Source organism: Brienomyrus brachyistius, chromosome 25 (genome assembly GCF_023856365.1).
Source record: "Brienomyrus brachyistius isolate T26 chromosome 25, BBRACH_0.4, whole genome shotgun sequence".
NCBI classification, from domain to species: Eukaryota; Metazoa; Chordata; class Actinopteri; order Osteoglossiformes; family Mormyridae; genus Brienomyrus; species Brienomyrus brachyistius.
Window position 1 is genome coordinate 3,829,744 of NC_064557.1, and position 13,591 is coordinate 3,843,334.

At 46.7% G+C, this 13,591-nt stretch overlaps 1 protein-coding gene across 1 annotated transcript; it reads left to right on the forward strand.

The window, feature by feature from the left end:
* The first annotated feature begins 742 nt into the window (after positions 1 to 742).
* On the forward strand, positions 743 to 9,030 carry pi4k2b (phosphatidylinositol 4-kinase type 2 beta). The gene is made up of 10 exons (XM_048996678.1): positions 743 to 1,227; positions 3,732 to 3,883; positions 4,315 to 4,515; positions 4,713 to 4,844; positions 5,126 to 5,279; positions 5,682 to 5,743; positions 7,084 to 7,183; positions 7,450 to 7,583; positions 7,956 to 8,015; positions 8,353 to 9,030. Exons 1-10 carry the CDS (start codon positions 903 to 905, stop codon positions 8,524 to 8,526), a joined length of 1,494 nt encoding a protein of 497 aa, XP_048852635.1. The 5' UTR covers positions 743 to 902; the 3' UTR covers positions 8,527 to 9,030.
* Positions 9,031 to 13,591: the final 4,561 nt, after the last annotated feature.

Sequence of the window (13,591 nt, forward strand, 5' to 3'; positions counted from 1 at the left end):
CAACCCCGTGCCTGTATGTTACAGAAAATAGACCACCTGGGACCATTTGCAAACCGAATTGTGGAAGAAGTGTCCTGCATCAAGTACGACGTCATCCATCCATTTCCAAACCGCTTAGAGTAAGGAAAGCCCGATTACATTTTTGTGGGCATCAATTTTACAGGCATCGAGGCATCGCGGGGGGTCCGGAGCCTGGATGGGGGGCCAGCCCATCGCAGGGCACACTCACACACCATTCACGCTCACACGCACACCTACGGGCAATTTAGCCAATTTACGGTACCCTCAGCAGTGTGTGGGGAAACCCCACGACGAAACTCCACACACATGTGACCCAGGTAGAGACTCGAACCCGGATCCCAGAGGTGTGAGGCAACAGTGCTAATCACTGCACCACCATGTCGCCCCCTGACCTTAACATGTTCTGAGGAATCACTATGGCAACATTCACACGGCCATGCTGAAGTGACTCAAATTGGATTTTTTGCTTTAATGCCGCCCCGAGTACGTCATCAGCAAGTGTAAATATATCACGTCGCTATTTCCCTCTTTTAATTTCATATTTTAAAAATCATAGTTGCAACCTTGAAATGTTTCTGAAACTAAACGTGAAAGGGGAATGAAATCTTGGGTCGATCTGGGGGCAAAGACCCGAGGTTTCGAAATTCTGCCATGGTCTGGTTGAAAGGTGTTACGGGCCCTTTAAAATTGCCTAGCCCCCTAGTCTGCGCATGCGTGACAGAAAGCGGAAGTTGACTGTCACTGAAGGCACGCCTGCCCACGTAACAGTTCTACAGTGCGCTGGTGGACCTGGTCCGAAACGCAGGTGGTTAAAGTGATGGCGACGTGAAAGGCGTTAGTGCGAGCACAGGACGTCGGAGCGCAACCATCCGCCTGCAGACATGATGGCAGAGTGCGATCCCAGCGAGAGCGGCGCGGAGGACAAGCCCAGCCCCAGCACCAGTCCGGTTCACATCCAGCCGGCGCTCTCTGACAGGTCGGGGATCGGGGCCGGCCAGGCACCGAGGGGGAAACCGGGATGCGCGGTTCGGGTGTCGGACTCTACCGAAAGCGTCCTCGTCGAGCTGGAGGGCGAAGGATCCGGCGAGGAGGAATTGCTGCTGCCTGGACCGGCGGGCAGCTTGTCGCCGAGGAGCGGCAAAGAGAAACGAGCACGGCGGAGCCGCCGGAGCTCCTCCTCCGATAAGGACACTTTGGCTTCGCCAGGTAAGAACCGGAGAGATTGGCTTAGGTACAGTGCTTGTCACGCCATTATTAATCTGCTGCTGTCTTTGTGCAGTAATCAGCATGCAGTTGTCACAGTGGGAAAAGGTGCCAGCTTCCTAAAACGACCACATTGCTTCACCACCAGCTGTGCGGTTACTACTGAGTAGATGCTCCCGTAACTTTATATCTCAGACTTCCCGTCGTTCGTCGGTAGTCTTGCCTTTCAGTGCCACACGTATAGATGTCATATTTGATTAAATTGTTTTAATTGCGGGTTTTCAGCGGCTGTCAGGCTGGAGTCTCTCTGAAAAGCGAAATGTTTAGTACAGAAAAAAGGAGACTGTACCGCATGCAACCCCCCCCCCCCCCCCCAGCAGGCGATTTTAATGCTTTATGCAGAAAAATGCAGCGCGCGGCATGCATGCTTGCAGACTTCAGCGTGTTCGTCATATGCGTTTCCGTCATTTCTGAACAGAAAGTTATTCCACATATGCCTAGGTAAACATAAGCGATTACCAGTTTGCATTGGCAGAATACCACACAAGTTATTAAATAATAATGTCAGGTTGTCCAACCAGTTTTTCAGGACCTATAAGGGCTCCGCTCTTCAAATAACTTGATACCTCTGTAACCTCAATTGCAATGCCTCGATGCCTGTAAAAGAGATTTTTAGAGCCCACAAAAATTGAATCGGGCTTTCCTTACTTTAATGTGGGCTACAGGTAGACATCAAATCCTTGGGTCTTTTCCCCGTGAACCGTTCATAAATGTCAACTGACCACCTGTGGTACAATAGTGGTCCGTAGGAGCCAAAATCAGTCATTTTACCATTTATTAATTGTTACAATTTTATAGGAGTGGGATGGTTTGACTTGTCTTTGCGGATGTGAGCTTAAACCCTCTGGGAATGTTAAAACAATTGGAAAATTGGATTCTGCATCTTCTTAATGGTATTTTGGCCTATGTTACTCAACCTGTTAGCCAAGCTGTGTCCTTGCTTTTAGTCCAATTTACTCGTTTTATAAGTATGTAAATCGCTCTTTGTGTGCTTCCTGTGATAGATGATGCCCCGTCCATTGTGTCCCCTACTTTGTGCTCTGTGCTACGTTTGATCCAGGCTTACTGTGAGCCTGGATAAGTGGATGGAGATTGGATTGGATGTAGTGCACCTGAAATCTGCCCCCGCCCCCCAAACCCCCTCTCGTTTCCTCTCAGGTGCATTGTGTGATGTGGGGGGTATTGAACTTTTTGGGTTTTGAGGTCACCTACTTAAAAGGTGTGTGTCTGTAGACCGACGTGCTGTGAAAAACAAAGACTGTATGAGCTTTTAGATGACTGTATACCAGAAATGGGCAGTGAAAGTATCAAAACATTATTAAATGCAAATCTCGGAATAGGCTAGTGAAATGATTGGCAGTACTGGGAGCTCTGGTGTTGTCAGCCGGTGCAGGTCCGCGGCTACCGGCGCATCCCCACGGCGGAGGTGAGGCGGACCAGCTATGTCCGTGAGCCCGTCCCGCTTTCCAGAAACTGCTGTCGATTTAACCCGATCCGTTTGCCTGTTTATGTAACACTCTCTCTCTTTTACGAAAGCGCCCAGTTTGAATTTCCGCCGCCGTGATCGGATCCCGTCTCACTGGGTTTTCCTCGTCGCTGTTCTTTTAATATCTGAGATTAAAGATTTAGGATTTGTAATCTGCCTGAGGTTGTGTTTCTGCTCTGGAAGCTACGCCCGATGTTGCCGGATGTTCAGTCATTGACCCCCTTGATGGACTGGTTACAAATCGGCCCCTGAACTGATATTAATGTTTAATGTCCATCTGATAAGGCGTCTCCTGCTAAAGGGCTAATGCACCAGAGGCAAGATGAGGTTTTCCTCGCAAGAGAAGGTTCACCTAAGGTGTGCGGGCGATCACGTTGCGTTACGTACGTAAGCTGTTTTGTATCGTCACCCAGGAATAGACGTGTTCATGTTTGTCATACGGGTGTGACCTCAGCTTGTGCCTCGGGCCGCTGTCTCTGGTAGCCAGGCTTGTTTGTTGCTTCTTGAAATACTGCAGTGCATTTCCTCTGCTCTCTCTCTCACCCCCCCCATGCTTAATGTCTGCCAGACTCCCCAGTTCGTCCACAAACGTCAGACCAGCCCTGCGTTTTGTTTGTTTCTGTGAACCCAGAACATTTCCGTTCTGCTGCCTGTTCTGTTTTCTCTCCTGCTGAGGGACTTTGAGAAGCCTGATATGTACCTGTCATGGTCAGCAGGGTGGCCTCAGCCCTAACCCCCGATAAATACCTTGGGGAACAAACACGGTGATCGCATTGTGTTCTTTCACCCCGCGGTAATGTTAAATGATTGTATCTGATTTTAATCTCTTAATGTTTGCAGAAGAACTTGGGTCGTCTGATGGCTAATCAGGGTTCTTTGGTTTGAAAACGACACCTTTTTGATGCGATGAGTGCAGAGCGCGCGGCCACCGTAATCGATTTGCAAAATCTCGCCGAGGCAGGTAGCAGCACGGTAGAGTTCAACTTCTTCCCTGAGGACCCCGAGTTCGCGGCGATTGTGCAGAGGGCGGAGCAGGCCATCGAGAACGGCGTCTTCCCGGAGAGGATCTCGCAGGGTTCCAGCGGCAGCTACTTTGTGAAGGACCCTAAAGGGGTAAGGAGATTTACAGGCCTGCACTGAATCCCTTGTAGGTGCACGAGCACACGCACGCACACGCACGCACGCACACGCACACTCACGCCCGCACAAGCCTGTGTGCTTCATCAATAACAAGTTTGTTGATCCACTGGAACTTGGCTGAGATGATTTTTTTTTTATCCCAACATCTTCCTTGGTATCATTTGTAGTAGCTTTCAAACTCTTCCTACACCATGAGGCATCATATCTTCACCTTCCTCAGACTAATTATGAAGTAGCCATCTGTCCTGTTCCTGCTTGATTCAAAATAGGAAGCCAACGCATCTATCAGATGGGATCTGCCTGGGGAAATTAGTCATAAACATCTGCTAGGAGGCTGCATCTTTTGTGACATGGTCCATTTCCAAGCTCTTGTAATGACTTTACACCCTCCCGTATTCACACAGAAAATAATTGCCGTGTTTAAACCAAAATCCGAAGAACCTTACGGACACCTGAACCCCAAATGGACCAAATATTTCCACAAGGTGTGTTGCCCCTGCTGTTTTGGACGAGGCTGCCTCGTTCCCAATCAGGGCTACCTCTCCGAGGCTGCTGCTTCGCTGGTCGACCAAAAACTGGGCCTGGACATCGTGCCCAAAACAAAGGTGGGTAACGCTGAGCGACAAGGTCACCGCAAGGCCATGGAATGGAAAACATTAGCTCACCCGCGATTAAAATAAACGGTGCTCTTTCAGATTTGGTACATTAAACACTTCCTCATTAAATTTGCAAGAGGTCTTTCGGTGTGTGTCATTCTGGTGTTGAATTTATGAAATATATATATGTCTGCTTGGTCGTTTAGGTGGTGTCTCTTGTCAGTGAGACGTTTCACTACTCGGCGATCGACCGAGCAAAGTCCAGGGGGAAGAAATATGCTTTGGAGAAAGTTCCCAAAGTCGGCAGAAGATTTCACAGGGTTGGTCTGCCGCCCAAGGTGAGGAAGTGGTGCTCGGTACCAAACAGCTGTTCTGCTGTTATTTTCACAGTAGCGCATGTCTGCTATTTTTGGCTTATACCTTTTCTTTCAGAAGTAAAAGTGGTCGCAGTGACTGTTAGGTTCCCAGTTCAAATACTAGGGTGGGCAGAGCGGGGATCTTCAGCAAGGCCCTTAGCCCCAAGTGACTGTCTGACCCCTGCTTTCTCCAAAAATATATGCTTCTGGGTAAAAACGTCTGTTCAATATAAAGAGAATAATTCTCAGCTGTACCTCTGCAGGTGGGCTCCTTCCAGCTGTTTGTGGAGGGCTACCAGGAGGCAGATTACTGGTTGAGGAAGTTTGAGGCAGACCCTCTACCTGAGAACATTAGGAAGCAGCTGCAGTCCCAGTTCGAGAGGCTGGTGGTCCTGGATTATGTCATACGGAACACCGGTATGTTGTGAGATCCCACCCCGGCAGAGTAACCTGACTCAACACTATTTTTATAGCCTCAATTTATCTGATGCTTCTTACATCTTAATAGTTTATAGCAGTGTTCCCCAGTCCAGTCCTCGGGGACCTACAGTCGGTCCACGTGTTTTGCTTCCTCTGAACTCCCTGCCAGACAGTCCACATTTTTGCTACCGGGAGCTGGGAGGGAGCAAAAACATGGACTGTCTGTGGTTCCCTGAGGACCGGATTGGGAAACACTGGTTTATAAGCTTCGCAGAAAAAGAGGAACTTGACAAAACAGATAAGTAGTATTAGAGATCATACCTTAACAGTGGTTTGGGAAGGGTGCATGTTTTCAGGAGGTCAAACGATACTAAACTGAAAATCCTTTTTTTTTCCTAGACAGAGGAAATGACAATTGGTTGATCAAGTATGAAAAGCCAGGTGATGAAGCTTCAGAGAAGGTGAGAGATATTGCTGTTATTTTTCCGTTACATATGTCTGTACGTCCCACGGAGGCGTGTTGGAAGGGCATGGATACCCTGGCAGTTACAAGAGGCCTAGCATTATGAGAGAAGTCCCATCGGACAAATCGGCTGTTCAGAAGGCGTCGTGGAATTCTCACAGAGCTTTCTCATCGCGGCGATGCACGACCAGACCATCAGTGGGAAAAGGAAGACGCTGGTCGGCTGACCGGAGGGGTGGGGCTGTCACATGGTGGCACGGCGACTCTGACAGCAGTTACCCACGATGCATCGCTGCAACCCACGGCCGGGGGCAGTGAGGTGAAGCCTGCTATCAGAAGTGCCTCGTACCTGTCGATACGTGGACTCTGGATTGTGGTACAATTCCCGGAACATTCTCCTCCTCCCTCAGACAGCCTTATTACATAGGATAAGGCTTCCGTAATTCTTTTTGTAATGGAAGACCTGGACTAATGCCATAACTTAGAAATTACTAGATGGACTCACGAAAATGTAGTGATGGGAACAGAAGACACTGGGGTCCCAGCGGGGTGTAAAGAGCAGGACGACCAATTACAGGAAAAGCATAGACTGCACCCAGGCTGTCTGGCAAGATGCACACGATAGGCTGGATTATAGTACAGCTTTGGGACAGACCTTGTTCCCGGTTCATCCCATTAACGTGGCCCTATTTCACACGCCATAGAGGGATGTTTCTCAACTCTCAACAGCCAAGAAGACTGAAGACCTGGTACAGGTCTGCCGAAAGGGAGAAGAAATGCGAATAGCCTGAGGGGTCCCTGAAGAAGGGCTGAGAAACGCTACTGTGGAATATAATTTAGGCAGCAACTGGGCGTAAACGCAGCCCTAAAGCGAAGCGAAAAGCTGCTTCACACCTTCCGAGGCTGGGATTTGAAGGGCTTTTTCCTGGACCAGGGAAGAGCCAGAGAACAGGACAACCCCCAGTGAGCACGAGCCGATAATCACCTGAATGCTGAGTCAGTCAAGCCTCTGCGTAACACCCCCCCCTTCCCCCGCCATGGAACCGTAGCCCCTGAGCCCCCTGTGTAATTCAGTCCACGCATGAAAATACACTCAATCTTCCAAGAACGCCGGGAAAGACTAGTATTTTTCCCTTAGTCATGGTTTTCGCAAGGACTAATGATTACGCTTGTTGTTTTCACTGCCTCTCATGACTCCGTCTACCATAGAACATCTACCGCCAAACATGGGTCAACAATCGCGTATCCTTTAGCGCTGCTTTGTTTGCCAAGGGACGGCGATAGCTATGCTCTTTGCCTGGCACTTAAAAGCGTATGTGTCATCCCCCCCCCTTGCAGGACTCTGAATGGACCGCTGTGAATGATTCTGCCATCAAGATAGCAGCAATAGACAATGGGCTTGCATTTCCTTTCAAGCACCCGGACGAATGGCGAGCATGTAAGGACTCGCTCCTGTTTCCGTTTGAACGTGTGTTTTACGGACGCCATTGTTGAAGGCGTCAGACGTCGTTATGCATTTTATGCCTGTAAACTGTACGGAGAGATTTTCTCATTCTGATTTCTGCTGCTGTTCTCAGACTTGTTAAATCTTTTTATTTGCATTCATTAACCCTTCTGCTTGACACCTTAGATTGCACCTCGCCGGAAGTCCATGTTAACCGTTTCTTGGACGTCTCCGTACGACGGTGCTGTTTTTTGTTTCAGATCCGTTCCACTGGGCCTGGCTCTCCCAAGCCAAAGTTCCCTTCTCTCAGGAGACCCGGGAGCTGGTGCTGTCCCGCATCTCCGACATGAACTTCGTGCAGGACCTCTGCGAGGACCTCCACGAGATGTTCAAGGTCGGCCGGCTGTCTGTTATCCGACGAAAGTGTAATGTCCGTATTCTAGCGTAGATGATACGTTTCGCTCAAACGATGCCCAAGGGTTGTGGAGCTCGCAGCTTCGGCGATCTTCTTATCATCAGCAGTGTCAGCGTTTGAGGTGTTAAAAAAAAAAAAACTCTTCCTGTGAGTGAAAAGCCCTTGAAATTCGATGTTTCTCTAGACGCAGAAACGCGATACCTCTGTTCACACAGTAGACGGAATTCGTCAGGCCTTGGTATCATTACGGTGAAGTTGTTATACAGCAGTTGATCATTTTCACGCTGATTCTTATTGTGTTTGCAGGGTGTAATTATATAAACCAGTTAAACGACTGTTTTCCCTCCACAGACCGACAAGGGATTTGACAGAGCCACGTTCGAGAAGCAGATGTCTGTCATGAGAGGACAAGTGAGTCCCCCCCCCCCTGCCGCCCACGTCAAATCATTGAAGCACAGCTCCAGTTCGCACAGTTCAAAATTCATTCATGCTTCCGAATTTCTGTCCTGGTTGCCTGAGAAATCGTAGGAGGTGGTAATGAGTTTGACTCATTTCCTGCAGTCAGTCGCGTAGCTCATTGCTGATCTTTAAGGGCATTGCTTTCAGAGTAAATTATTAAATGGGAACAGTAGCCTGATTTTTTTTTTAACTGGAAACAATTTAAATGGAACCTCTTCTTATATATCCAGTCTGTCTGTCAGGTTAAATGAATCTCATTGCCCCTACCCGTCCACACCCCCCCCCCCAGATTCTGAATCTCACACAGGCACTGAAAGACGGGAAGAGCCCCATCCAGCTCGTCCAGATGCCTCGTGTGGTCGTGGAGCGCAGTAGCAGCGGCAGCCAGGACCGCGTGGTGCAGCTGGGCAATGCCTTCACCCAGACGTTCCACTGCAAGAGACCCTTTTTTTCGTCCTGGTAGAGCTCCCCACCGGGGGGGCCCCCAGGAAAGCGGCAGGCTTCACCGGCCTCACGGGAAACGCTTCTCTGGCTCGATGGCTCGACGAGGGAACCGCGCAGAAAAGCCAAAGTGTGTGTGTGTTGCCAGTGTTAGGAGTCAGCTTTCAACTGCCAAACTTTTTAGTAGAATTTTAAAAGTCAACAGGTTTAAAAAGACTTGAATATTTTGAAAATCGGTTGCCTGAATGTAACTGCGAGTTTACAGTTTTTGGATATTTCGGAGTAAAGGAATACTGCTGACCTAGTATTTTTTATCACAATGAATGTATTTGATGAATACCTGCTGGCTGCACACAGCGCCCCCTGGTGCTGTGGCTGAATAATGACAATGGACTGTGACCTATGAGTGGCATTTAGCCTACAAACCTCTGTAAATTGTCTTGGGCTTCAGATGATTGTAAAACTTTCTGTAGTTTGCAATGTGTATTTAAAAGTATTGAATAAATTTGGGAATCGTTTAATATCAGATTGTCTGCCTTAGTCTTCATGTATCCCAATATAGTTTTGATTTTCGTCGCCGACTTTGAGCATCAGGTCACATGGGGGCGCCTTTCTCCTTCAAATGTCTTGTGAATTTGTCCACTAGGTGGCTACACTTGCATACATCTGCCCTGACATTCATAGCATCTAAATCCCGTACAGAAGTTAATATTCACTTCAGTATCATTTCTGTTGTGAAAGTGAACATCACTCACTTATTGTCCCTGAAATCTCATGACCGTACAGCTTCATCTCCAACACCCCCAGATGCATTAAAGCCTGAATGTGCAGCTCAGAGCGATATATTTTTGGAAAGTTTATATGTGTAGGTGATGAATCATGACCATCGTTTTGTTCAACTAAGCACTGTCCCCTTTAAATTCTGAATCGGGGAACATCTTTTAGCAAAGCGTGTGTCTTATACAGAGAAGTTTGTGATTCTTATATTTCTGAGAATTTTCGTGTTTTTTTTAAATTCCTTAAATCTTTGCATGAGGATTCTCATTGAAATAAATGAGCATCTGTTTCCAAATATATTTAGGCCAAAAAGATTCTTTTTGCCAAAAAGAAAGAAAAACTTCTAGACTGTTGACCTATTTTTTTTTAAAGCCTACCAATAAGAATGGAAACAAAAAATGTCCAATTTTAAGTAGGCCTGTGCATTATGGGTAAAAAAAAAAAAAACGGCTTGCGTGTCTGGGATTTTAAGGAAAATATTTCATCCCTCTGCAGTTTAGCTCATGAAAGAAGTTGGAAAGTCTGCGATGAAATGTGCATTGAAAAATGGCCGTTCCACAAGCAGGCCAGAATTCTCTGGTGATCGCTGCTCCCAAACGGTAGAAATCTGTGGCATGGCTGACAAGATTGATTATTAATGCCTGGTATAGGTGTTAAGTGGCATCCAAGGTTTGAGGAAACGGCTGCACCTGGACTTCCAGGGCCGTGACGCTGGGTGATATACAGCTGGAAACAGCTGGCAGAGGAAGGGCACTGGAAACATTTGAGTTAGACCCCCCACACATGCAGGACCGTGCTTCTTTTCATTACTATGCAGGCAAAAGATTTATGCGCCATTGTTGGCAAACGTGCTAGTCGTTTATCTGCTTTAATATGTCATCATCTGTCACCACAAAGACGTGAGTAAACAATGGCTGTACCAAGTGTGAAAATCCGTTTCAGGGTAGTGCAGTTTTTAATTACATTTCCCTCCCATCTGTTACACCCTCTGTCCATCTGGATTTCATGAATTTGGTTCCAGAGATTTGGAAAAGGCTCTGCAAGCGACCTGCAACATCTTAATGTGGCAAAAAAAAGCTATATGTCTGTCTCAGGTAGCTGTTTGAAATGAGTGACTGTGGAAAGAGACAGGCTACTAACCAAAGACAGGTTATTGTGAGTTCTTGTGAACAAGTGGGAAATCGGGGTTCTCATTCTGCTGTGGGGACTGCCGGGTGGAATGGCAACAGAGAATGGAATTATGGGAGTGGGAGGAGGTAAGGTGACAACCTACACCAGGCTTTGGTGGTCTTTCAGAAGCTGCAGTTTGAATAAAACCACTGACCTGAATATCTTCTTGAAGGAGACGTTTACATCCCTGCATTTACTGGCTGCAGCATGAAAGATCTTCCATTACAGAGAAGACCGACCACATCCACCATGTGCCAACCCTCCCTAATGCATTAACTGCTGTGGACGGCTCAGCGTTCGGGGTTTTGCATTAAAGTCGGCCGACATTTAAGCTGCCACTGACTCCTGGATGTATTTCACAACATACTATAAGGCCACGTTGTGCTATGAAATAGAGGCCTCTTTGGAGACAACATGAGTTACAGTGAGGGGTGCTGAGGACCCGGCTTTGTACGTCCTGTTTTATTCCTCTTTCATGGGCAGAGCGGGGGGGGGGGGGGGGGGGGGGGCAGGGGTTATTATTGAAACATGCCATTGGCGAGCAGAATGATGACACTCGGATCAGCTCTTCCTGTGCCTGGCTTGTATTTATCAGCCGTTCAGCATTTTTTAGCCATTCATGGCCGGAGCATCCAAGACAAACAGCTCGCAAAATCTCAGCTTCACACATTTTCTCCATTATAATACCTGCATGCTTTGTCTAACATGGCCGTGGTCCCAGTTTTTTGAAACCAAAATCACAAATATCTGCACGGGTCTCCAAAAACACACATTACGTGTTTGGTCTAAAATAATGGTTTCAATGTGCTTAGAGCCAGACAGATCATGTCATAAACCATGTCTGGACATCGAAATACTTCGGTATTCATTCCATCTCTCTTTTTAAGCCTGCAATTTCTCTTATTGGTTGTGGTATTGTAGATATATACATATATATTACACATAATACCAAATAACCAAATAATAGCTACGGACGTTAGTAGGGAGGAAGATCAAAGCTTAAATAAAGCTGGATCCCTGCCATTTAAAAATGCGAAAACCGACGAATAATTAACAGCTCTGGGAAACAAACCAGGCAGAGCAAAGTAAACCCTAAGAGTCATATGCGGGGTTGGGGGGTCGGGGGGGGGGGGGGGGGGGTTGAACTTGAAGATGGAAAACAGGAAAACCAGCTTAGACTAGAGGGACAATCCCCATAGTCACACACACAAATAATCAGTAACATATTTTATGCAACATGCACTATAAATTTCATTCATATTGTCATTGCTTTTAGTTCTATCCATCCATCCATCCATCCATCCATCCATCAGTCTTCCATAACCACTCATCCAGTACAGGATTAGGTGAGTCTAATGTCTGTCCTGGAAAAAGCTATCCTAGGAAGTAATGGTGGCATTACCATCACAAAGCAAACGCTCATACAATATTCATTTATTAATCCTAGACTGCTGGAGGAATCTGGAGTACCCAGAGGAAACCCATGAAACGTGAAACGAACTCACAAAGTCCATACTTGCATGCCTAGGGGCAGGCTTCAAACTCCCAGGTCTGGAGGTGTGAGGCTACTCTGGTAAGGTGCTATTTCTACGCAGGACTTCCATCTTGACAGGTCGCCAAGGCCACAGTGCAATGCTCTCTGATGCCTCACATCATCATTCATCATGATACGAAATGCGGTTCTGCTTGATTTTTTTATTTTGCTGCCGAGCATTGTGCTTCAACGCCCGGTAGCTTGACCTACAATGACCGACAGACGGCTGCAGAGACTGCAGGAGACCTGCGCGCTAGCAGATAAGCGCTAACGTAGCATTTATGACGGGCATCAGATGGTGAGGTTCACACCGAGGGCAGTGCCCATGACTGGCACTCACCCAAAAAAGCAGGGCACACGATATGTGGATCTACTGCCTTTTTTCCTTCTCGGAGCTATGGATACTGGTATCCAGTTCCGGGGCAGTTTTAGGGAGATTTAACCACTCTAAAATGTTCTTCACCCTCTCAAATAAATGTAGTTTTTTTTTATTTGATTAAATAATGTGGAGCATTTCCATCAGACCCTGCCAGTAAATGCTCTCTAACTTTCAGAAAGTAACGCTCCGCGATCTGTTTGGATGGATAGTTATTGGTAAGCTCGCTCGCTTATTTTTCTAGCACAGACTTTTCTTGAAGAACGCCCGAAACTCAATGGTGTGGCAACTTCCGCGGCATGTTCATGTTACATCCATTTATTTGTTTTTGAAACCGCTCGGTTCTAATATAATAACGCTTCTTGCCCCAGAAATTGGATTATTTGGATTGTTTGTTTAGATGCCAGATGCCTTCTGAAGTATTATGACTGTAGTGTTTTTGGGTGTTTGTGTTTGGAGGGAAACCACAGAGAATGGCTCAGTAAACTGGTTTTGAGCGCTCAAAATACACGATGAACACTTCAGGCGTTAAGTTTTTGTTTGTGCTTTTTAAAATATTCTATCCCGTAATTTTCACTTTGGCTGTCAATTCTCTGTCAACTCGAGTTTACATAAACTCGTAAATGTTCAGAATGTCAATACTATTTTCTTGCTACTGTCACAACGAATGGCATTTTTCAGTAACGTTCCTTTTGAGCGTGATTAACATCTATCCCACCCAACGTTCAAAATATTCTTCTTTTATTATTTTTAGCCGCAATTGCTCCACGTTGTTATCCACCCTTGGGATGTGGGTCGATCTGCATATGTACTTTGAGGACAGTACTGTCGTTTACCCCGGCGACTTAGAAATGTTGTTTGCTCTCAAATTGCAATGGGACCTCACTGGCAATTTCATACATTATTTAAAATCGTTCATTTCTTTATCTTTTGGTCAGATAAGCTTAATCCTCTTGCCTGTCAGCCACCCGAAGAGAGAGGATGATAAAGCATATAAACAAAGCTTAATTTCCAACCATAATGCTACAGAAAATGTATCGCAGCTAAAATGAGGGAATGATATCTTATCCGCAGTTACAAATAATATGAAAACTATCCATAAACTAGAGGCGATTTCACTTTCTAGAGGTTTTCACAGCGCTTTCTGCAATGCAATGCAATGCACGTATCCTGCACTTTGGAAAACGGACGCACACGCACTTTTAACGATCGATCCAACCTGTAATTATG

Excerpts from the sequence above, each read along its gene's own strand:
- pi4k2b (XM_048996678.1), top strand. The coding sequence starts at position 903 with ATGATGGCAGAGTGCGATCCCAGCGAGAGCGGCGCGGAGGACAAGCCC. Across the intron at positions 4,516-4,712 it reads ACATCGTGCCCAAAACAAAG|GTGGTGTCTCTTGTCAGTGA; the intron begins GTGGGTAACGCT and ends TTGGTCGTTTAG. Across the intron at positions 8,016-8,352 it reads TGTCTGTCATGAGAGGACAA|ATTCTGAATCTCACACAGGC; the intron begins GTGAGTCCCCCC and ends CCCCCCCCCCAG.